This window comes from Papio anubis, chromosome 2, assembly GCF_008728515.1.
Source record: "Papio anubis isolate 15944 chromosome 2, Panubis1.0, whole genome shotgun sequence".
Taxonomy (NCBI): domain Eukaryota; kingdom Metazoa; phylum Chordata; class Mammalia; order Primates; family Cercopithecidae; genus Papio; species Papio anubis.
Window position 1 is genome coordinate 54,847,136 of NC_044977.1, and position 22,578 is coordinate 54,869,713.

The 22,578-nt window shown below is 50.4% G+C and overlaps 1 protein-coding gene across 8 annotated transcripts; it reads right to left on the reverse strand.

Annotated features, from left to right (window-relative positions):
• Positions 1-51: 51 nt before the first annotated feature.
• IL17RE (interleukin 17 receptor E) lies at positions 52-22,490 on the reverse strand. 8 transcript variants are annotated; one of them, XM_031663156.1, is made up of 17 exons: positions 14,228-15,004; positions 13,853-14,027; positions 13,505-13,520; positions 12,761-12,880; positions 9,898-9,995; positions 9,496-9,655; positions 9,265-9,404; positions 8,080-8,148; positions 7,105-7,171; positions 5,366-5,541; positions 5,232-5,279; positions 5,107-5,152; positions 4,810-4,964; positions 2,412-2,480; positions 1,836-1,887; positions 1,658-1,756; positions 52-1,200 (listed from the first exon to the last, which is right to left on the reverse strand). In XM_031663156.1, the coding sequence occupies exons 1-17, from the start codon at positions 14,302-14,304 to the stop codon at positions 650-652; spliced, it is 2,118 nt and encodes a 705-aa protein (XP_031519016.1). In that variant the 5' UTR covers positions 14,305-15,004; the 3' UTR covers positions 52-649. The 8 variants fall into 8 exon arrangements, with proteins under 8 accessions (XP_031519016.1, XP_031519009.1, XP_031519010.1 ...); XM_031663149.1 differs by lacking the exons at positions 9,898-9,995; positions 13,505-13,520 and adding an exon at positions 22,438-22,490 and having other exon boundaries at positions 13,853-14,051; positions 14,737-14,875; XM_031663150.1 differs by lacking the exons at positions 9,898-9,995; positions 13,505-13,520 and having other exon boundaries at positions 14,737-15,004.
• Positions 22,491-22,578: the final 88 nt, after the last annotated feature.

Consider the following 22,578-nt stretch of genomic DNA (forward strand, 5'->3'; position numbering starts at 1 on the left):
ACACATACCCCCCAGGCAGGCTTCTCAGCCACACTAGAGAAGCACACTGTGTTTTTTAGTTTGTCATGTTTGTCTTTATTCATCTTTCCGGATCTTGGTCCCCACCGCCAGCAACCACCCATCCCACCCCCAACTCCCATTGTCCTTAACACCCAGAGCCAAAAGCCTCTTTTCCTAGGTCCGGAGTCCTCTCTCCCACTGGGCAGAGTCTCAGTGTGGGAAAGGGAATCCCTGGCCCCCAAGGAGGTTTTCTCTCAGCCGTCCCCCGCCCCCCCACACCCCCTCACCCTCCTTCAGAACTGACATGGCTCCTGCCTCCCTACCCCGGCCCCAACCTCTCCAGCCTGGACTGGAGCATAAGCACACTGCTCTTTCTGGAGTTCTGGAGAGGAAGTGGGAAGACCGCCCTCCCCTATCAGAACAGGGGTTAGAGGAGCTCTCAGTCAAGGGAAAATATGAGGAGGAAGAGGGACGCGCGCGCGCGGGGACTGGGCTGGGACTTCCGGCCTGTGAGGCAGGGAATAAGGCTTTTCGGCCAGTCGTCCTCGAGGCACCCCAAGGATTCCAGGGTCTCAGGCTCATTCCGGGATTCTAGCCAGTGTCCGTTGCATTGCGGCCGCAGACACTAGGGACTGCGGTGGAGCTCTGCTCAACCTAGGTCTAGTCGGGCGGCCTCTCGTTCCAGCAGGCTGCACAGCTCTAGGCGACTCCGCCTGCGCTGCCGCGCACCGAGGCGGCCCCAGCTGGTGGCCTCTGCGGAAGGCCGCGCTTCCAGCGCCCGCAGCAGGCGCGGCAGGTCGCGCAACAGGCGGTAGCGAGGCAGGGCGCGCAGCGACGGGGGGATGTCGCCCTTGGTGCAGAGGCGACTGAAGTAAGCGAGCAGCAGCGGGCGCGGGGCAGCGTGGAGCAGGGCGAGCAGGGGCGTGGCGCGGGGGTCGGGGCCGCGGGCCGGGCGAAGGCAGGCGCTGCTCCACAGCAGCAGCACCGTGCCCTGCTCCCGCGCTACGCGCGCCCGCGCAGCCCAGAGCCACGGCAGTGGGCCCACGCGCGCCACGTGCCTCCCCTCCCACAGGTCCACGATCACGTCGCGCCCGTCGCCCAGCGCTGCCCTCAGCAGTTCAGCCAGCGCTCCTACCAGGCGCCGCTGCGCCTCGGAGTCCGCGGCGTGCAGGAGGAGCACTGGCCGCGCTGGGCCCGGGCCTAGTGGCGGGGAGCAACAGATGAAGGGGTGGGGGCTGAGAGACTACTCAGCCCTCTCCTCCCCAGCCTCTCTGGATACCGAAGGTTCTCGCCTCTCCGCCCCCGCCCCTTGTTTGCTCTGGGGGTTGGTACCAAAAGCAGCCCTAGCCTATGGGCTAATTAGATAAAGGCACCCCGTCTGAAAAGAGGGCTAGGGCTCCAGGCTGGGCGAGTACAGCGCAGGCTGGATTTCTGCCCCACTAGCCTTTTGTCCAGAGACTTAGTACAGTGACAATCTGCTCAGAGGGCCCTTTGCCCTGCCTTAACCATTCCTGCCCACTTGGGGGCCTGAGGATCCCTGCCTGGGTAACAAGAGACTGGGTGCAGTGCAAAGAGCTCAGACAGGGGAGGGTGAGGGGGCAGCTAGCCTCGGAGCTGGGCAGGTCTGACTACTCAGGTTACCCCCAGGTGAGCTTACCTGACTGTGGGCGCCGGCAGGTGAGGGCCAGAACAACACCCAGTAGGCTAAGGAGGGCCAGCAGTGCCAGGATCAAGAGCCCCAGGCGTCTGAAAGAGACTGAGTCAAGCAGGGTGAGGCCAAGCCCAGTTCCTCAGTGCCCAGCCTCCCTCTTACCTCCCCCTCCCCAAGAACTCACCATCTGGACACAAGAGGTGCTTCCAGGCAAACTGGACATCTGACCGCCACACCTGAGGGCACAGAGTCCCCCAGCCCTATGAACCAGGCATATTCTCCTCCCCAGGGAGCTGAGTGAAGTGTGGAGCTGGGGGAGAGGGGAGTTCCCACTGGCTAGGAAATTCTTCCCAGGTGGGTTTGTGTCTGCTCCAGCTCCTGGCCTGGCACAGCACAGGTCAATGGTGGCAAACTCAAGTGTGACAGGGGCCAAACTCGAGAAGTAAACTCAAAGTTGACCAGGGCTGCTGTGAGCATCTGGAGAGCACAGGCCCTGACTGAAACAATCAGAAGGCGCTGAGCTCCAGGCCATTGTCACCATGCCAGAGTGCGGATACCCGGCACTAGGTTTTTCTGATTTTTTAACAGAAGTCAGAAATCCAGCTTTGTTTATATATGTAAATGGCGGTAAGTAATTTCGATTCAAAACACCGTGCTGGCCAAACCAAACATTTTTGCAGAATGGATTTTCCACGGGTGAGTGCTACCAGGGGAGTAGATGCCAGGGCTCTGTATGTAGAGTGAGAGTAGGTTTCCTTACCAGGACACAGCGCCCTGGCCTCAGGAAGGGAATGATGAGGTCTAGTGTCACTGGGCTTGAGCCCCGGGCCTGTAGAAACAAAGATCAGAAAGGCTCTCCTGAGGGAGGTGAATCTGGCCCTGTCTGACCTTGAGTCTTTGCCCCTGCTATTCCTCCCCACCATACCCCCAGTCCTATGAGGTTTAGGCCAAGTGCCACCTCTGACAAGAAGGCTTCCTCAGCCACTCCGGCTCCCACTGATCTTTCCCAGAGCTCAGCTCCTGCTGCAGTCAGGTATTTGTCAAACAGACAGACTCTGAGTATGTCCTCTGTGCCAAGCCCTGAGGAAAGAAGGCAGGTGTGGACATTGTCTTTGTCCTCTAGCAGCTCACAAACCAGGAAGGCTGCCTCACTTTACTTTCCTGCACAGCTGAGGAGGTATCACAACATGTCATTGAAAAGAATGTAAGTTTTAGGGTCAGGAGACCTGGGTTCAGGCTTACCTATTGCCTTTGTAGTCCCTAACTGTGTGGTCTTTGCATGGAGGCAGGTTATCTCTCTTTCCTAAGCCTCACTTTCCTCATTTTTATTTTTATTTTTTTATGTTTATTTATTTATTTTTTGAGACAGAGTCTCGCTCTGTCATGCAGGCTGGAGTGCACTGGCACAATCTCGGCTCACTGCAACCTCCACCTCCTGGGTTCAAGCTATTCTCCTGCCTCAGCCTCCTGAGTAGCTGGGATTACAGGTGCACGCCACCACGCCCAGCTAATTTTTGTATTTTTAGTAGAGACGGGTTTTGCAATGTTGGTGAGGCTGGTCTTAAACACCTGACCTCAGGTGATCTGCCTGCCTCAGCCTCCCAAAATGCTGGAATTATAGGCGTGAGCCACTGCGCCTGGCCTACTTTCTTGGTTTTTATGTGAGGGATAATAACCTTTATTTTACTGGGTTATTGAGAGCATCAAATGGGTATATGCACATGAATATCTTTTTAAATAAACTGCAATGTATATTCATTTATTGGTAACAGCTATTATTAGTCTGTGAACTCCTTAACTGTGTTATATACTTTTCTTGTATCTCCCAGAGCCTGCTACAGGGTGGGAACAATGCATACTAAATTGGACAGAATTTTAATTAAGAACATTTTTTTTTTAGAGTCCGAGTCTCATGCTGTCACCCAGGCTGGAGTGCAGTGGCATGATCATAGCTCACTGCAGCCTTGGACTCCTGAGCTCACACAGTTCTCCTGCCTCAGTGGGGACTACAAGTGTGAGACACTGCAACTGGCCATCTTAAGCGTGACTTGGTCTTACATACCATGTTACTATCACCTGTCTGCTTGGGAGCCCTCATACAATGCAAAACAAACGTATAAGCTGCAAGTGAGCATTTAAGAAATAACTGTTTGAAAGTGCTAGTCATGCTTAGTCAGCTTGGTGCTGTGGTATTAAGGGTGTATTTGACTGTGGTTTTTATATCAGATACATGGAAGATAGTCTGATAAAGTGCGCCTAGTCACGTAACAGGTGAAATTTGTCAGTAGTTTACAGGATTGTGCAGAGCCTGTCAGCTGCATGGGCTCTGCCTCCTGGGATAGATAACTTCTGCACAGGTGCCTCGTGGAGGCAGGAGAGTAGTGGTAGTGGACAGCTGGGTTCAAGGGAAGGCATCAATATAAAATGTTGTTTTGTTAGGCTAGAGCAGTGGTCCCCGACCTTTTTGGCACCAGGGACTGGTTTCATGGAAGAAAAGTTTTACACAGAGGTTGAAGGGGTTGGGGTTGGGGGAATGGTTTCAGGATGAAACCACCTCAGATCATCAGGCATTAGATTCTCATAAGTAGCTCACAACCTAGATCCCTCACATGCACAGTTCACAATAGGGTTTGCGCTCCTATAAGAATCTAATGCAGCCACTGGTCTGACAGGAGGCAGAGCTCAGGCAGCAATGCTTGCTCACCCTCCACTCACCTCCTGCTGTGTGGCCTGGTTTCTCACAAGCCACAGGTGGGTACTGGTCTGCGGCTCAGAGATTGGGACCCCTGGGCTAGAGAACACCTGAATGTGGGAGGGCCAGTCCCTTGCCTCTGTTATTCCTGTAAATTCAGTAACTGAAAGGATTAGAAAATGCTCCCTTAACTTGCAGTGAGCCGAGATCGTGCCACTGCACTCCAGCCTGGGCGACAGAGCGAGACTCCGTCTCAAAAGAAAAAAAAAAAAGAAAAATGCTCCCTTGAGGAATCTACTGTCAGCAAGTCAGCTGAACAAAGGCTGATCACGTAAATAAAGTAAACCAGATGGTAGAAGTCAGGGATTTGTTTGTTTCTGCCTTCCCAGGGTCTATCTCAATGAGGTGACAAGGAAATTGAGGGCTGTGCTCTGAGCAATAGGACCTAGTGGGGGCGAGGCCATACCTGGCTGACAGTGTACACAGGGGGTACCAAAGTGTCCTGCCCCAAGCCTGGGCGGCTCCAGGCAGCACTGAAGGTGGCATGCATTCTTGAGGAGAAGTGAAGAATCAGCTGCTGGGCCTGGGTATCCATGCTCACATTCCAGGATGTGAGAGACCCTGTTTGGGGCAGGGTGGGGGTGTTGATAGGAGTTGGGCTTTGGGTGATGAATTCAGGGCTGGGCTGGGGTTCAGCTTGGTCACAGTTGGGTTAGGATGAAATGGGGCAGGGGTTCCCAGCAGAGGTCACTTATTGGCTTACCAGTCTGGTGGGGGCATTCAACATGGCTGCTGTTTCCAAAAGAGAACTGAGAAATATAGGAATGCAGGTTAGCAAGCTCCAGGCAATACCCACTACCCCACATCTCTTCTCACCCATGGTTGTACCTTGAAGCAGAGCTGGGGGTGCAGATCCACCTTCTCCAAAACATACCACTGTGGGAGGAGAGAAGAGTTCATCAGGGAGAAAATTCCTGGGCCCCAGCCCTGCCCACCCTGGTCCTGGGGGAACCTGTCCTCACCCCGTCTGACTCTCGAGCCGTGGCATTTGGGAGGTCTTTGCAAAGGGTATGCCAGTCTTGCCTCTGGCAGAGGGCAGCTTCCAGCTTCAGTGGGCAGCGGAGTGTCAGGGCCATGACCATCTGAGTGTGCTGGCTGTAGTCAGTGAAGTGCACTGACTTCCAGAAGTCCGAGCCATCTGGGCAGGTGGTAGGGTCAGTGGGTGAGGGTCAGCCCTGCTTCAGCCCCACCTTGCCACCCACATCCTGGGGGCAGCAGGAGATGATGTTTGTAAAAGTAATCAGTACTGTTCCTGGCCTGAACAGGTACTCAATCAATGAGCATCCCTTTCATTATCTTTCTTTTCTTTTTTGAGACAGCGTCTCACTCTGTCTCCCAGGCTGGAGTGCAGTGGTGCGATCTTGGCTCACTGCAACCTCTGCCTCCTGGGTTCAAGTGATTCTCATGCCTCAGTAGCTGGGATTACAGGTGTGAGCCACCAAGCCCAGATGATTTTTGTATTTTTAGTAGAGATGGGTTTTCACCATGTTGGCCAGGCTGGTCTCCTGACCTCATGAACTCCTGACCTTGTGACTCACCCACCTCGGCCTCCCAAAGTGCTGAGATTACAGGTGTGAGCCACCATGCCCGGCCCCCTTTCATTACCTTTCTGTTTTTTGTTTTTGTTTTTTGAAATGGAGTCTCATTCTGTCACCCAGGCTGGAGTGCAGTGGTGTGATCTCGGCTCACTGCAACCTCCGCCTCCCAAGCTCAAGTAATTCTCCTGTCTTGACCCCCCGAGTAGCTGGGACTACAGGCGCGCACCACCATGCCTGGCCAATTTTTTGTATTTTTAGTAGAGACAGGGTTTCACCATGTTGGCCAGGTTCGTCTCAAACTCCTGACCTCAGGTGATCTGCCCGCTTCGGCCTCCCAAAGTGCTGGGATTATAGGCATGAGCCACTGCGCCTGGCTTCATTATCTTTCTATCCAGGGTCTCTCTTCTCTCCTTCCCAGGCCTCCATTCTGGCCAGCTCCTTGCTTCTCCCCCAACTCAAAATCTTTTTAGGGTCCTCTCAGAACCAGGAATGTCTTCCCCTTCTATCTCTCCTGTCTAAATCCTGCCCTTTTTCTGACCCCAGCTCAGATGCCACTTCCTCTAAGAGGCCGCCTCTGCTTACAGTGGCCCTTCTGGGGCTTCTCCCTTTCCGGAGTTCTTGCCCTACAGCCTAGTCCTTAACTATAACCCTGCCCTGTAAGTTCTGTAGGCTGCTTTATGCGATTCACTTGTGTCCGAGTGTCCTGCCTCTCCTTGAGAACAACATGCATACAGCACTTCAGACATCACCAGCCACTTTCACATGTAATATTTAACTCAGGCTTCACAAACGCTTTGAAGGCAGAGCAGGTATTGAGATTTTACAGATGAGGAAAGTGAGGCTCAGAGAAGAACAACTGACAGAGCTGGGATGGGAACTGGGTCTTCTGGCCCATCGTCTTAGGACACCATCTCCTAGGCCTTCTATTTCTGAACTTCTCACAGTGCTTCAGTGCTCAGTGCTCTCTGATCTATTGGCAAGCTGACTGGTAGACTTGGCAGCCCTTTTCCCCACTGACTCCAGGGAAGTACCTGTACGCCTTCTGGGGGCTTCCTCCAGCAAACGTGTGAAGTGTGGTGTGTGTGTGTGCGTGCATGTGTGTGTAGGAGACAGAAAGAGAAAGGGAATGTGTGTGCACAAGGGTGCATGTCAGCAGCACTCACAGGCTTCCGGCCATCTCTGGAAGGGACATTTTTTGCGCCTCACAGTGTCCTCTTGCAGGTAGGATGCCTAGGGGGACAGGGGAGCAGGTGGGGAGGGTCAGAGGAATGGCTTTTCCAATCTCACTCAGACCTAAAACTCATTCTGGCTTTACCTTACTGTGACACAAGCTGCCTGAGCTGGCCAGGCACCGAGTGGGAGGGGGCAATGTGGGGTGGGGGCAAGGGTAGGGAGGAACTCCAGAGCATAGGAGAGGGATAAGCAAGTGAGGGGCTAATTCCTTTCCTCCTAAAGAGAACTATCCCCAGAAAGAAGTAAATCCTGAGGTTGCATTCCTCAGTTTTGGTCTTTTCTGGCCTCCACTCTCAGCCATCCCCAAGGCACCCAGTGCTCTGTGTTAGCTCCTGACTCTGGAATGCCAACATGCCCACCTGCTGTCCACCCTGGCAATTGCTCGTGGCTCTAGGTCTCTGCCATCATCCTCCCTTAGGTCTCCCAGGTGACAATTTCCCTTGCCTCTTCTGTCTAGTCCATAGAATACTTTCTGATATGTTCCTTAGACTTGTAAAGAGAAAAGGAGGACTGCCACAGAGGCCTAGAGGGGGCAAGACTTTTGGGGGCATATGAAACCCTGCAGTGGCCATGTACACACTCCTTCCTCGACTCCTCAGAACACATAGCGATGACAGCTGCCTATTCTGGCTCTGTGGGCTGAGGCCAGGTCTGGGCCAGGGAAAGCTGGGTTTGGATGGGGCTGAGGTTGGAATCACCCTAAGAAGGTCCAATGTTCAGCAGCACCCTTCCACCTCTGACCCCATGTGTGGCTCACAGCCAAGCTGCTGCCACTCTTCCTAAGCATGCCAGTAACACCCAGTCCTTTTTAAACCCAGTTTACTGGAGATATACTTGACCAACTGTGCCACCTTGGCGACTTAGGAGCAGAGCCATGGACAGCCCACACCTTTTCCTTTGCTCACCTCTATGCACAGACAGGGCAGAAGGAATTCATAAGGCAGCTCTACAGTGTGGCCCCCAGACACAATTTTCTGTGGATGAAACAGCAAAGGAAGACAAAAGATGCCTGAGAAAGAGCATAGGCACACAGACAAGGGCAGAACAGCGCTGGGATCTTGGCCAACACACCCTGTTTTTCCTCTTATATGAGATACCTCTTCTGATAAATCTCTCAAAGGTTGTATGCTTAGTAATCTAAGCATTAGCTCTAGGTACTCTAGGTGGAGTTGCGGGGAAGGAGACAGGGAATACATTCTTTTATTGTGGCCCTACTGTATGCCAGGGTGTGTGGTGAGTGCTAGAAGCATTAAATCAATTCACTCCATGCTAGCATCACAGTGAACTTATGAGGTATCCTCACCGTTATAAAAATGATGAGCTGAGGGTCTCAGGGGTACAGCAGCAGTCCCTGCAAATGGTACCAACTGTATACAATGGCATCCATGACAAAGGGAGGTTGAGGTGGGATGTTGGGGCCCAGGTTGGGAGAATGGGGGACATATCATTCTCTGAGTGGCAGGAACAAAGGGAGGGAGATGGAAGGGTAAGACAGATGTGACCATTTTGTTATGTTCTCAAATGGTACAACCTCTTAGGGGAGCTGAAAAGGCTTTTTAATTTTTTAATTAACAATTATTTTCTCTTACTTGTCACTAACTTAAAGCTCAAGAAAAGGCTTCTTAATGCCTAAATCACACTGAGGATCCTCTCATTAGGGGTAAATACCATACTAATTTCTCTGCTCATTCATGGTCATTCATGTCTGCTCCAGTTCTCTGCCTGCCTTTCCTGTTCTTCCAGGTGACAAGGCCCTCTGCCCTTTCTGTCTAGTCCAAAGAAGTCTTTCTTTTAATTTTTTTTTTTTTTTTTTTTTTTTAGCAGCAGGGTTTCACTATGTTGCCCAAGCTGGTTTTATACTCCTGGCTTCAAGCAATCCTCCTGCCTTGGCCTCCCAAAGTGCTGGGACCACAGGTGTGAGCCACCATGCCATGCCCAAAGAAGTCTTAATGATAGACCCTTCAGCTTGTAAGGAGGTCCTGGACAGTTACCGTCCCTTTCTGGGCCTCAGTTTCCCCAAGTGTACAATGTGTGGCCTCTGTTGCTAGCACTGTGTGATCGGGCTTTTTACAGGGGATGACACGCCATACCTGGACATCATAGGGACTGCTCAGCTCCTCACACTCCAGTGCCCACTGGTGACAAAGACGCACACTGACCTCAGGGCCTGAAGGTATGTTCACCCGAATAGCCCGGGCCTCGGGCAGCAAATCAAAGGAGAACTCGGGCCCTGGGGAGAGGAAGGACTCAGTGGCCTTGTCTCTTGGCCTTAGCACCTCACCACTCAACTGAACCCATCTCCTATTGTACCCAGTGCCCACCTCCGTGCCTTTGTGAGTCCAATCTGGGAAGACTTTCCCATGCCTCTGGATCCGAAGGTTGGGTCCTTTTAGAGCGAAGTCCCTTGTGGGAGATGTCTGGGGAGGGGATGGAAATGTGATGGCTCTTCTCAGACAGGCGACGACTAGGCAGCGGCTTCCTCTAAAGGCAGAGAACAAGGTTGGCCTCGGGCCAGGAATCAGGAAACCTGGCTTCTGTTTCTGCCTCTGGAATCTGAGGTACTGTGGCAGCTGCTCAAACTCTTTTGGCCTCCCTAGCTGTGTAATAGACAGAATACTTCATCTCCACACTTTCTGTCTCACATGGCTGGAGAACCAAATGAGAGGCCAGAAAGCAAAGGTCTGTGGGGCATTGGGTAGGGCTGGAACTGAAAGGGAGAGTACCTGAGCAGGTGCTGGCATCTTGTGTCTCCTACAGAAATTGAATGTGGAAGACTTTTTGGATTTCTGTACCAGGAGGTGGAAGAAGCCCCACTGAAGACCTGTGCAGGGGGGGACATACTTACTATCTAGCCTTCATTACCCCTCCCCTACCTGGAGATATAGCCCAGGGTTAGATAGTAAGATTTTATTTTATTTTATATTTTATATTTTATATTATTTTATTTTATGACGGAGTTTCGCTCTTTGTTGCCCAGGCTGAAGTGCAATGGCACAATCTCGCCTCGCTGCAGCCTCCGCCTCCCGAGTTCAAGTGATTCTCCTGCCTCAGCCTCCCGAGTGGCTGGGATTACAGGCATGTGCCACCATGCCCAGCTAATTTTGTATTTTTAGTGGAGACGGGGTTTCTCCATGTTGGTCAGGCTGGTCTCGAACCCCAGACCTCAGGTGATCTGCCCACCTTGGCCTCCCAAAGCACTGGGATTACAGGCGTGAGCCACCGCGCCTGATAGTAAGTCATTTTAAATCAAGGAGGGTAAGGATGCCAAACTTCTTTAGTCTTGAAAATTACGATGCAATCAAGAAAGGATTGGCCGGGTGCGGTGGCTCAAGTCTGTAATCCCAGCACTTTGGGGAGCCGGTGACGGGTTGATCACAAGGTCAGGAAGAGATCAAGATCATCCTGGCTAACACGGGTGAAACCTCGGCCCCCACTAAAAGTACAAAACTAGCTGGGCGAGGGTGGCGGCTCTGCAGTCCCAGCTAACTGGGAGGCTAAGGCGGTGAGAATGCATGAACCCGGGAGGCAGAGCTTGGTGAGCTGGGGATCCGCCACTGCACTCCAGCCTGGGCGACAGAGCAAGACCTCGCCCCAAAAAAAAGGCCGCCGTGGCCTGCCCAATCCCAGCACTTGGGAGGCCGAGATCGGCTGGATCACGAGGTCAGAGACTCTGGAGACCATCCTGGCTAACACACAGTGAAACCCTGGCTCCCTACAAAAATAAGCAAAAATCCAAGCCGCTGTGGCAGGCTGCCTTGCAGTCCCAGCTACCGAGGCTGGAGGCAGGAGAATGGCGGGAACCCGAGGCGGAGCTTGCAGTGAGCTGGGAGATCCGCCACTGCACTCCAGCCTGGGCTTACAGAGCAAGACTCCGGCCTCAAAAAAAAAAAAAAAAAAAGGATTAATTTCTTAAGCAGAGAAAAAGCTATATATACAAAGATATTCATTTTAGCATTCTTTTATTTGTCTCGCTCTGTTGCACAGGCTGGAGTGCAGTGGCGCGATCTTGGCTCACTACAGTCTCTGCCTCCCTGCTTCAAGCGATTCTCCTGCCTCGCCCCCTGAATAGCTGGGACTACAGGTGCCCGCCACCATGCCCAGCTAATTTTTTGTATAATCAGTAGAGATGGGATTTCACCATGTTAGCCAGGATGGTGTGGATCTCCTGATCTTGTGATCCGCCTGCCTCGGCCTCCCAAAGTGCTGGGATTACAGGCATGAGCCACCACACCAGCCTCTGCCTCTCTCTCTTTCCTTCTTTCTTTCTCCCCTTCCTTCTTTCCCTCCTTCCCTCCTTCCTTCCTTCTTTCCTTCCTTCCTTGACAGGGTTTTTCTCTGTCACGCAGGCTGGAGTGCAGTGGCACAATCACTGCTCACTGCAGTCTTGAACTCTTGGGCTTAAGCAATCCTCTCACCTCAGCCTCCTGGGTAGCTGGGATTACAGGCATCCGCCATCACGCCCGGCTAATTTTTGCATTTTTAGTAGAGATGGGGTTTCACCATGTTGACCAGGCTGGTCTCAAACTCCTGACCTCAGGTGATCTGCCTGCCTCGGCCTCCCAAAGTACTGGGATTACAGGCATGAGCCACTGCATCCAGCCCTGTGGCATTATTTCTAACAGCAAACACTTAGAAAAATTAGACACTGCCAGTTCTTTTTTTTTTTTTTTAAGACAGGGTCTCACACTGTCATCCAGGCTGGAGTGCAGTAGCGCTATCTTAAGTGACTGCAACCTCCACCTCCTGAATTCAGGTGATCCTCCCACCTCAGCCTCCCAAGTAGCTGGGACTTCAGGTATGCACCACCACATCCAGCTAATTTTTGTATTTTTTTTTGTAGAGATGGGGTTTTGCCATGATGGCCAGGCTGGTCTCAAACTCCTGGACTCAAGCGATCCACCCACCTCAGCCTCCCAACGTGCTGGGATTACAGGTGTGAACCATCACACCTGGCCCAGAAACTGCTCTTGTCGCCCAGGCTGGAGTGCAATGACACGATCTCGGCTCACTGCAACCTCTGCCTCCTGGGTTCAAGTGATTCTCCTGCCTCAGCCTCCTGAGCAGCTAGGATTACAGGTGTCCGCCACCACACCCTGCTAATTTTTTGTATCTTTAGTAGAGACGGGGTTTCACCACGTTGACTAGGCTGGTCTCAAACTCCTGACCTCAGGTGATCAGCCTGCCTCAGCCTCCCAAAGTGTTGGGATTACAGGTGTGAGCCACCACGCCTGGCCTAGAAACTGCCAATTCTTAAGCAATGTAAGGGCATTTAGTATGTACCAGGCACTGAGCTGAGCAATTAAAATATAGAGTAAGAAAGAAGATCCTGCTTTACAAATAAATGGTAATAACAATAAATCCATAGCTTTTAATTCTAAGAATCTCAGCTGAAAAAAATACCTTCATAAAATTGTACAATTGGATTCATGAATATCAGTCATAGTGTGCTATTTTAGGATAATCCAAGTCCCCGTTGAGGTTACAACAAGACAAATATCTATTCTAGTAAGTCCCACTTGCTCAGCCTAGGCGGTCGCTCAAAATGTTCTCTTCACTGAGAATGGCCCAAGGGCCTGTTTCTCATACCTGAGCGACCTGACAGCAGATGTTGGCACAAACAGCGGGAACAGTACCAGACTCGCACACACCAAGGCTTTGTGGAGAAGAGGGCCCACCAGGTGCGGCAAGGGATATGGGCAGAACTTCCTGGGAAAGATGGAAGGAAAAGCAAATGATAGGGTCTAAGAAGGTCCCTCCTACCTCAGACAAGCTGGATTTGAGGCCAAGCTCTGTCACTTACATCCTGGAAGTATGACTTGGGGGGTTATAGGACCTGTCTAAGGATCAGTTTCCTCATTCATAAAGCGGGTCTGTTATAAAAATCAAAATAGTAGTGCATGGGAAAATGTCTTGTGAAGTAGAACATACCATAAAATAGGAAGGATTATTGTTGTATTACTGATAGAAGTGAGGGATCAGTTAAGGGGAGGAACCAACATATACGGAGCACCTGGAGATTTACCCATGTTTCTCATCTAATCCTCCTTACAGATCAAAAGCAACACTGCCTTTAGTGTACAATCATTTCCACTGTGCTACTACCCCTCAGAAACTGAGGGTTAGTTGGAGGGGTTAGGTGCACGGTCTGAGGCCACACGGGAGTCTGGCAGAAGTGCAACGTGAATCCAGGCTTGTCATGATTCCAAACTTTTTCCTTGATATTGTGGTACTTCCCAGGTTGGGAACCGAAAATTAGAATGGAGGGCTTGCTGGGCATCCGGAGAAATAGTGGGCGTGGGGAGGAGCAATGGGGCAGGAAACGCGACTCACCAGTGAAACTATCATCCTGAGGCACAGGGCCCAGTAGGGAAAAGAAAGGAGAGAGCTATTATTAGGACAGACTCCTATAAGGAGCATTCTTGGGGTCTTTGCTTCAAATCAGCGAATTCTGAGTCCCATAGCTAATAGCCCATACCCTCTGGCTCTTACCTTCCCAGCTCCACCCTGTCCAGGCCGTCAGTACAAAGGACCTTGGCTACCCCTTTGAGATTATGTAGAGGACACATCGAAGCTGCCACCAGAGCACAGGGACTGCAGAGGTAGCACAGGGCGGGCAGGGGAGTGGGGAGCTTTATAGCTGTGCTAGGCAGGTGTCCCTACCTGGCAGCAGCACCTTACCATGTGGGAGGCCAGAGGACAGCGGGTGTTCCAGTGGGGCAGGTGGGGACAGCCAATCGCAGCAGAGTCAGAGAGGTCGATGACTACCAGGAGGAGAGGCAGGAGCAGGGCTGACGGTCTGAAGCTCCCCATGGGCTTCTGTGCAATTAGGGCTCCCAGAACATGGCTGCATGGCCTGAAGGTGGGTGGCAGGGCCTTGCTGTGCAGCAGCGAAGAACACAGTACCAGCAGGAGCCCTCGCCCCAGCCTGCCCTGGCCCCGCCCTGCCTGAAAGCTCCTCCTTGATCCCAACCAGCCAGCCAGGCCACATTCCTTCCCCTCCAAGTGGAGGGACTGAGGAAAGCTTGTGCCCCCCAAATGCCTACTGCCCCCCACCTGAAAGACAAGGGGCTCCTGCGGTGACTGAGAAGTAACAGGAAAGGGACTAGCATCAGGTTGGGGGACGCACGCATTTCTTAGCCCCTCCTACTCCTGAAACACACTGCAGATCTGACCCACCCATCAGCACACTGTTGAACTTGTGTCTCCCACAGACATATGCTTCACCCCCTCACTTAGAGAATTAGTCGAGCTCTTAAGCACTACTCAGCACTGGGTGCTGGAGATACAGAGGTGACTGAGGCACCATTTAGAGTGGGGAGGAAATAAAGCACTCTAGGATGCACGTGAAACCCATATGTACCCTGGCTTCCCACCTGGTTAACTCTCAGGACTATAGCCAAGTTCTCTCTACCCATGAGCCAGGTCCAGCTCTTCTAGGCAAAGGGCTCCATACCAAAGGGGCCCGTAGCTTCAAGGACCCACTAGTCAGTACAGCCTGCTCAGGAAGCCCCAGAGCTCATAGCTGAGCCCTGGAGTGGAGGGAGCGGGCCCCACACACTGACCTGATTTCCTGTGGTTTCCGGTGCTGGAGAAAGGCTGACGAGGCTCCATCTTTGTGGGAACCCTCCCCATCATCCCACAGCTTCCTCCCACTCATGGAGCATTTGAGCAGCTTCAGCCCTCACCTTGGTAACACACACACTGGAAAGAAAGTTGGGGGCACACCTACCAGGTCAAAGATCTTTTTTTTTTGAGACCAAGTCTCACTCTATCGAGATTATTTTTAGGCTGGAGTGCCGTGGCACAATCTCTGCTCACTGCAACCTCCACCTCCCGGGTTCAAGCGATTCACTTGCCTCAGCCTCCCGAGTAGCTGGGAGTACAGGTGCCTGCCCCATGCCTGGCTAAGTTTTGTATTTTAGTAGAGACAGGGTTTCACCATATTGGCCAGGCTGGTCTTGAACTCCTGACCATGTGATCCTCCCACCTTGGCCTCCCAAAGTGCTGGGATTACAGGCGTGAGCCACTGCGCCTGGCAAAGACATCTTGAGATTGTTATTGTCCCCTTGCAACTCAATCTAGACCACCTTTCAGTGGCCTAACCACAGCCTGCTTTCGACCAATTCTATTCTTGTATTTAGGTTCATTGTCTGAAGGCTGCATCCTACCCATTATCCTAAAAGTACCCTCTAGCTTTTTGAGTTCATGAAAAGATAAAAACTCTTATCCTTTATGTTTCTCCAAGCCTAGTAAGGAAGGAGACCACTACTACTCCTGCTGCCCTCCTCCCCCCACCTTGCCTAGTTCACAAGACAGGAGTAAAGGGAGAAAGAAACAAAAGTAAGATAAATAGCCAGACAACCTTGGCACCACCACCCGGCCCTAGGAGTTAAACAAAGTAATAATAATAACATCAACCCCTGGCCTAAACTACTTGTGTTATCTGTAAATTCCAGACACTGTATGAAAAAAGCATTGTAAAACTTTTTGTTCTGTTAGCTGATGCATGTAGCCCCCAGTCATGTTTCCCATGCTTGCTTGATTTATCACGACCCTTTCACGTGGACCCCTTAAAGTTGTAAGCCTTTAAAAAGGCCAAGTATTTCTCTCTCGGGGAGCTCGGCTCTTAAGACGCGAGTCTGCCGACGCTCCCGGCCGAATAAAAAACCTCTTCCTTCTTTAATCTGGTGTCGGAGGAGTTTTGTCTGCGGCTCGTCCTGCTACACTAGCAGTAGGAGAAACATAGGGGGAAGTATGTGCTGTGTAATTGAATAAATGTCATGATATATTTCATCTATGTAGTTTATCTGTTTCACACTTCACAAAACACTTTCATATTTAATCCTCCTAACCCTGTGAGACAGGTAAGTGATAATTATTGTTTTCATTTCATTAAAAGAGAGATAAGGAAACAGAGGGATAATGACTTGGACAAGGTCAAAGTCTATAGCCCAGGGAGCTGCACTTTTGCTAGGCCCTTGCAACTGAATTCTCTCTCTCTCTCTTTTTTTTTTTTTTTTTTTTCTGAGACAGAGTCTCACTCTGCCACCGAAGCTGGAGTGCAAATGGTGCAATCTCAGGTCACTGCAACCTCCACTTCCCAGGTTCAAATGATTCTCCCACCTCAGCCTCCCAGCCTGGCCTCCCAAAGTGCTGGGATTACAGGCATGAACCACAGCACCTGGCTTTTTTTTTTTTTTTTTGAGATAGTCTTGCTCTGTTGCCCAGGCTGGACTGCAGTGGTGTATTCTTGGCTCACTGCAAACTCCGCCTCCTGGGTACAAGTGATTCTTGTGCCTCAGCCTCCCGAGTAGCTGGGATTACAGCTGTACACCACTATGCCTGGCTAATTTTTGTATTTTTAGTAGAGACAGGGTTTTGCCACGTTGGCCAGGCTGGTCCTGAACTCTTGGCCTCAAGTGATCCATCTGCTTCGACCTTCCAAAGTGCTAGGATTATGGGCATGAGCCACTGTACCTGGCCCCAATTCTCTATCATCCTATGGTCTTCCCTCCCACAGCCTCATCTTCCTCTGTTCTTGGAACCCAAAAGGGTCTGCCTGACACAGACCCTAACAGTATGCCTTTTGGCCTTGAAGCCCTTCTCTGCAAACAAAACAGTAAGATCTGAAAAGAGGAAAGGGTGGTTTGGCCATACTAAAAATAGGTTAGAGAACCTTCCTCCAAATTCTACCTAACAGTGGTTTAGATCTATATAAATAATGAGGTCTTTTTTTTTCTTTTCTTTCTTTTTTTTTTTTGAGACAGAGTCTCATTCTATCACCCAAGCTGGAGGACAATGGCGCAGTCACCACTTACTGCAGCCTCAACCTCCTGGACTCAAGTGAATCCTCCCTTCATAGGCACATGCCATTTTGCCTGGCTACATACAGGGTCTGGCTATGGTGCTCAGGCTGGTCTCAAACTCCTGGCCTCTAGCAATTATCCTGCCTCAGCTTCCCAAGGTGCTGGGATTACAGGTGTGAGCCACTGCGCCTGGCCAATAATGTTTTCTTTTTTATTTTATTTTATTTTTTTCTGAGACGGAGCCTTGCTCTGTCGCCCAGGCTGGGGTGCAGTGGTGCAATCTCGGCTCACTGCAAGCTCCGCCTCCCAGGCTCATGCCATTCTCCTGCCTCAACCTCCCGAGCAGCTGGGACTACAGGCGCCCGCCACCTCGCCCGAATAATTTTTTGTATTTTTAGTAGAGACGGGGTTTCACCCTGTTAGCCAGGATGGTCTTGATCTGCTGACCTTGTGATCCGCCCACCTCGGCCTCCCGAAGTGCTGGGATTACAGGCGTGAGCCATTGCCCCTGGCCCAATAATGAGTTTTCTAACGCTGGAGGCATGAAGTGAGAAACTCGGTTCTATTCTAAAACAATCCTTCTTCTTTACCCTTATCTTCTGATCTCTCACAGAGAAAATATTGGTTAATTGCTCCTGGTTAAGGTATGGGAGGAGAAGCAGAAAAGAAAGAAATGGAGGCGGGGCGCGGTGGCTCACGCCTGTAATCCCAGCACTTTGGGAGGCCGAGACGGGCGGATCACGAGGTCAGGCGATCGAGACTATCCTGGCTAACACGGTGAAACGCCGTCTCTACTAAAAACACAAAAAAATTAGCCGGGCGTAGTGGTGGGGGCTTGTAGTCCAGCTACTCAGGAGGCTGAGGCAGGAGAATGGCGGGAACCCGAGAGGTGGAGCTTGCAGTGAGCCGAGATCCCGGCACCGCACTCCAGCCTGGGCAACGACTGAGCAAGACTCCGTCTCAAAAAAAAAAGAAAGAAAGAAAGAAAGAAATGGAGATAAGAAGGAAGGAAGGAAGAGGAAGGAAGGAAGGGAGGGAGGGAGGGAGGAAGGAAGGAAGGGAGGGAGGGAGGAAGGAAGGAAGGAAGGGAGGGAGGGAGGGAGGGAGAGAGAGAGGGAGGGAGGGAGGGAGGGAGGGAGGAAGCGGGAGAGGAAGAGAGGAGGGGAGGGAAGAAGAGAGGAAGGGAGGGAGGAAAAGAAGAAGGAAGGGAAGGAGGATGGGAGGAGAGAAGAGAGGGAAAGAGGGAAGAAAGGGAAGTAAAACAGCATTCCAGAACCCGCTGGAAAAGTAAAAGGAATAAAGGTGAGGAAGAAAGGGGGAAAAAGAAAAGGAGGTGTGCATTTTATTTATTGTCTTGCTGGTTTACTTATTTATTGTAAAGACTGTTCCAAAAAGTATTTAAAGTACGAAGCACAGGGTGAATTCTGGCACAACCTAGGGAGGGGGAGAGATGGGATCAACATTTGCTGAAATCCTACTATCAGGCTCTGAGTCATGCATTTTGCCCAGCTTATTTTACTTGTACTACAACGCTTGAGTTGAGTCTTATTACCCCATTTTACAGACTGCGAAACACTCAGGAAGATTAGGTAAAGTCCAAACGCACACACCTAAGAGCTGAAGTCAGTCCCTCACTTGCTTCTCTCTCCTAGGATTATGCTGTGGAGTTCCTCCCCACCCTTGCCCCCACCCCACATTGCCTCCTCCTGCTCGATGCCTGGCCAGCTCAGGCAGCTTGCATCACTAAGGTAAAGCCAGAATGAGTTTTAGGTCTGAGTGAGATTGGAAAAACCATTCCTCTGACCTTCCCCACCTGCTCCCCTCCCTCCAGGCATCCTACCTGCAAGAGGACACTGTGAGGGGCAAAAAATGTCCTTTCCAGAGCTGGCCAGAAGCCTGTGAGTGCTGCTGACATGGACCCTTGTGCACACACATCCCCTTTCTCTGTCTCCTACACACACATGCGCGCGCACACACACACACACACCACACTTCACACGTGTGCTGGGGGAAGCCCCCAGAAGGCATGCAGGTACTTTCCCTGGAATCAGTGGGGGAAAAGGGCTGCCAAGTCTACGGGTCAGCTTGCCAATAGATCAGAGAGTGCTGAGCACCGCAGCACTGTGAGAAGTTCAGACATATGAGGCCTAGGAGATGGTGTCCTAACAGGATGGGCCAGAAGACCTGGGTTCCCATCCCTGCCAGTTATTCCTCTCTGAGCCTCACTTTTCTCATCTGGGACTCACCGCTATGTCTTCCTGGCCCTTTCTGCCAGAACACACTACTTGGGGAGATCAGCGGGTTTCTGGACCCTGTAGTTCACAGAAGGTACTAAACTTAGCAGTGTGATACAATTGGCAGGGTTAACAATGTAAAGAAAGAAATGAAATTGTTGGAAAGAAAGGAAAGTAGATCTTATAATGAGTTACCAGTGGTTAGACTCGTAGGAGAGCTGGGATTGTTTGGCAAGTGTCAACAAGGGAGGAGTAACTGTGGCTGGAATAGGAGGTGGCCAATTGGAGTAAAGGCAATAAAGGTGTGTTGTAGGGCTTCAGCACAGAGGCCCTGTCTTCTTGGCAGGTGGCTAAGGCCTGTCTCACCTGTGGTTTGTGTCAAAATGAGCTGACCAAGACTTCATGATTAATAGCCTTTACTTGGGGACAAAGCCAGGAGCTCAGGAAGTCCTGGCAGGCCCCTGCACATGCTTAGAGTGCACTGTGGGGACCTTGGGCAGCCATTTTTCTTGTCACTGCCTTATCTGTGCATGAACTCTGGTCAGACCATGGAGCAGCAGCACCAGGTTCTTCCTGTAATGGCCAATTCCCAATGTCTACTTGGGGCAACTCTGCTCACTGATAGGGAACCCTGGGCAGGAAGGCCCACCAATTAGATCAATGTAAAACAAGAGTGGGCAAGTATCCCTTCTTTACATCTACTCTTCCAGAAGGATCAACCTCCAGAATTCTGAGGCAAGAAATTATCGCTGAGAGGTAGAGACTCCCAATCTCAGTGAGGAAGCCAACACTGCTCATCAAGGGAAGGCATTCTGTTACTCATTAAACTCCTACTATGTAGCCTGTTCATACATATTATCTAAGCCTCACAACCACCCTGGGAGTAGCTAAAATGATGCCCATGTGTCAGATCAAGAACAGAGGCTCAGGTATCTTGCACAAGGCAAAAGTTAGTAAAATGCCTGGCTGGAATTCCCACCTACGGCTGTCTAATATAAGAAACTGTTGGCCAGGCACGGTGGCTCACGCCTGTAATCCCAGCACTTTGGGAGGCCAAGGTGGGTAGATCACTTGAGGTCAGGAGTTCGAGACCAGCATGGCCAACATGGTGAAACCCCATCTCTACAAAAATACAAAAATTAACCAAGTGTGAGCAGAGGTTGCAGTGAGCTGAGACTGTGCCACTGCACTGCAGCACAGGCGACAGAGTGAGTCTCAAAAAAAAAAAAGAAGCAACTGTTCATTCCATTATACCACATTGCCTTTCTCATGGCCTAGATGATCTCTAATAGTCCCTTCAACTCCTATATTCTCTAATCTTGTAAAGATCAGGAAATAAATAACCATCTTTCACATTTATATAATGATACATAGTTCATAAAGCACTTTCACAATATTTCAACTTTTTTTTTTTTGAGACAGAGTCTCATTCTGTCACTCAGGCTGGAGTGCAATGGCGCTATCTCGGCCCACTGCAACCTCCGCCTCCTGGGTTCAAGCAATTCTCCTGCCTCAGGCTCCCGAGTAGCTGGAATTACAGGCACCCACCACCATGCCCATTTGTATTTTTAGTGGAGACGGGGTTTCACCATGTTGGCTAGACTGGTCTCAAACTCCTGACCTCAGGTGCTTTGCCTGCCTCGGCCTCCCAAAGTGCTGAGATTACAGGTATGAGACACTGCACCCGACCACCTTATTTGATCTTTAAAACAATCTGTGACATAGGGAGAGTTGATTTTAGTCCTGATTGGTAGATGCATTGGTACTTGAACATATATTCTGATTCAAATAATGTTCTTTCTACTAAATCAAGATACAAGGGAATCTTGTTTGCTTCAGGGAACACAACCATGAGGCAGGAAAAGGTGATAGGAAAGGTCCACAAAAGCTAAATTCCAACAACCTAACAAGTAGAAAACTAACATAAACCAAATAGTTTTGGTTTGTTTGCATTGTTGACAATTATTTTCATAATGGGTCTTTGATAATACTCTAAGTCCACAAAGTACCATTCCAGTAACCAAAGAAATTTCAAACTATTTGCATCCCAATTCTTTAAAAATAAGCAATCTGTGTCTGGTGCACATACTAACCCCATTATCCATACATTTCCATCTACTAGTGCTCTCCAAATTCTCTCTACTTCAGTTTGGTTCTATCCTCTGTGAAATACACCCTGACTTTAGTTTACAATAATTGTCTCAAGAATTGCATGTGAGGCTGCACACAGTGACTCACATCTGTAATCCCAGCACTTTGGGAGGCCAAGGCAGGATGATCACCTGAGGTCAGGAGTTTGAGACCAATCTGGCCAACATGGTGAGACCCTGTCTCTACTAAGAATACAAAAATTAGCCACACGTCTGTAATCCCAGCTACTCAGAAGGCTGAGGCAGGAGAATTGCTTGAACCTGGGAGGGAAAGTTGCAATGAGCCCAGACTGAGCCACTGTACTTCAGCCTAGATAACAGGGCAAGACTCTGTCTCAAAACAAACAAACAAACAAAAAAAATTAGGCTGGGCACGGTGGCAGGCTCCTGTAATCCCAACTACTAGGGAGGCTGAGGCAGGAAAATCACTTGAACCTGGGAGGCGAAGGTTGTAGTGAGCCGAGATCGTGTCACTGCACTCCAGCCTGGGTGACAGAGTAAGACCTTGTCTCAAAAAAAAAAAAAAAATTAAAAGAATTGCATGTTTTTCACTTCCTATGCAGTATCTAAAAGCAGTAAAATAAGAACTCAGAGAAAGAATTCATGTTCCTTGAAGGAACCAGAAAGCTCATGAATTACCATATTAACTGGGCCTTAAAGGATAATAAAGCAGTATAAAAATAGAAAAGGGAAATTTTTAAGCAAAGGACACTGGGAAACCATGAAACCTATATGGGATCCGTAAGAGGTTTAGCTGACTAAGACACTGTGAGACTGGGAGTACTGGGAGATAATGCAGGACTGGTGGATTGGGACCACTTTGGAAACCTCAGAGCTTAAGGCATTTAAGTTGCACCAAAGATCATAGTAGGGACTTAATGATCACGGAACAGACGATCCAGAGCTGTACTCTTGGTATACTCACCTGAACAAACGGATGCAGGAAGAGGAATGGCTATAAGGCAGAAAGGCAAAGGTCTGTTTGGGACATACTTATTTTGAGATAATTAGGACATCTAGAGGAAGAGGTTTTAGAGTGGTAAGTAATGCCAGCCAGGCACGATGGCTCACACCTGTAATCCAAGGACTTTGAGAGGCTGAGGCAGGAGAATCGCTTGAGCCTGGTAGGTAGAGGTGATCCAAGATGGCGCCACTGCACTCCAGCCTGGGTGAGGGAAATGAAATTCTGCCTTAAAAAAAAAAAAGGGCCAGGC

Bases quoted from the DNA above. Each gene is read 5' to 3' on its own strand.
- IL17RE (XM_031663156.1), bottom strand. From the start codon at position 14,304: ATGCGTGCGTCCCCCAACCTGATGCTAGTCCCTTTCCTGTTACTTCTC. The intron at 5,153-5,231 runs GTACAACCATGG...TATATTTCTCAG, and splicing joins ACCCCCAGCTCTGCTTCAAG to TTCTCTTTTGGAAACAGCAG. The intron at 1,757-1,835 runs GTGAGTTCTTGG...TGCTTGACTCAG, and splicing joins GCACCTCTTGTGTCCAGATG to TCTCTTTCAGACGCCTGGGG.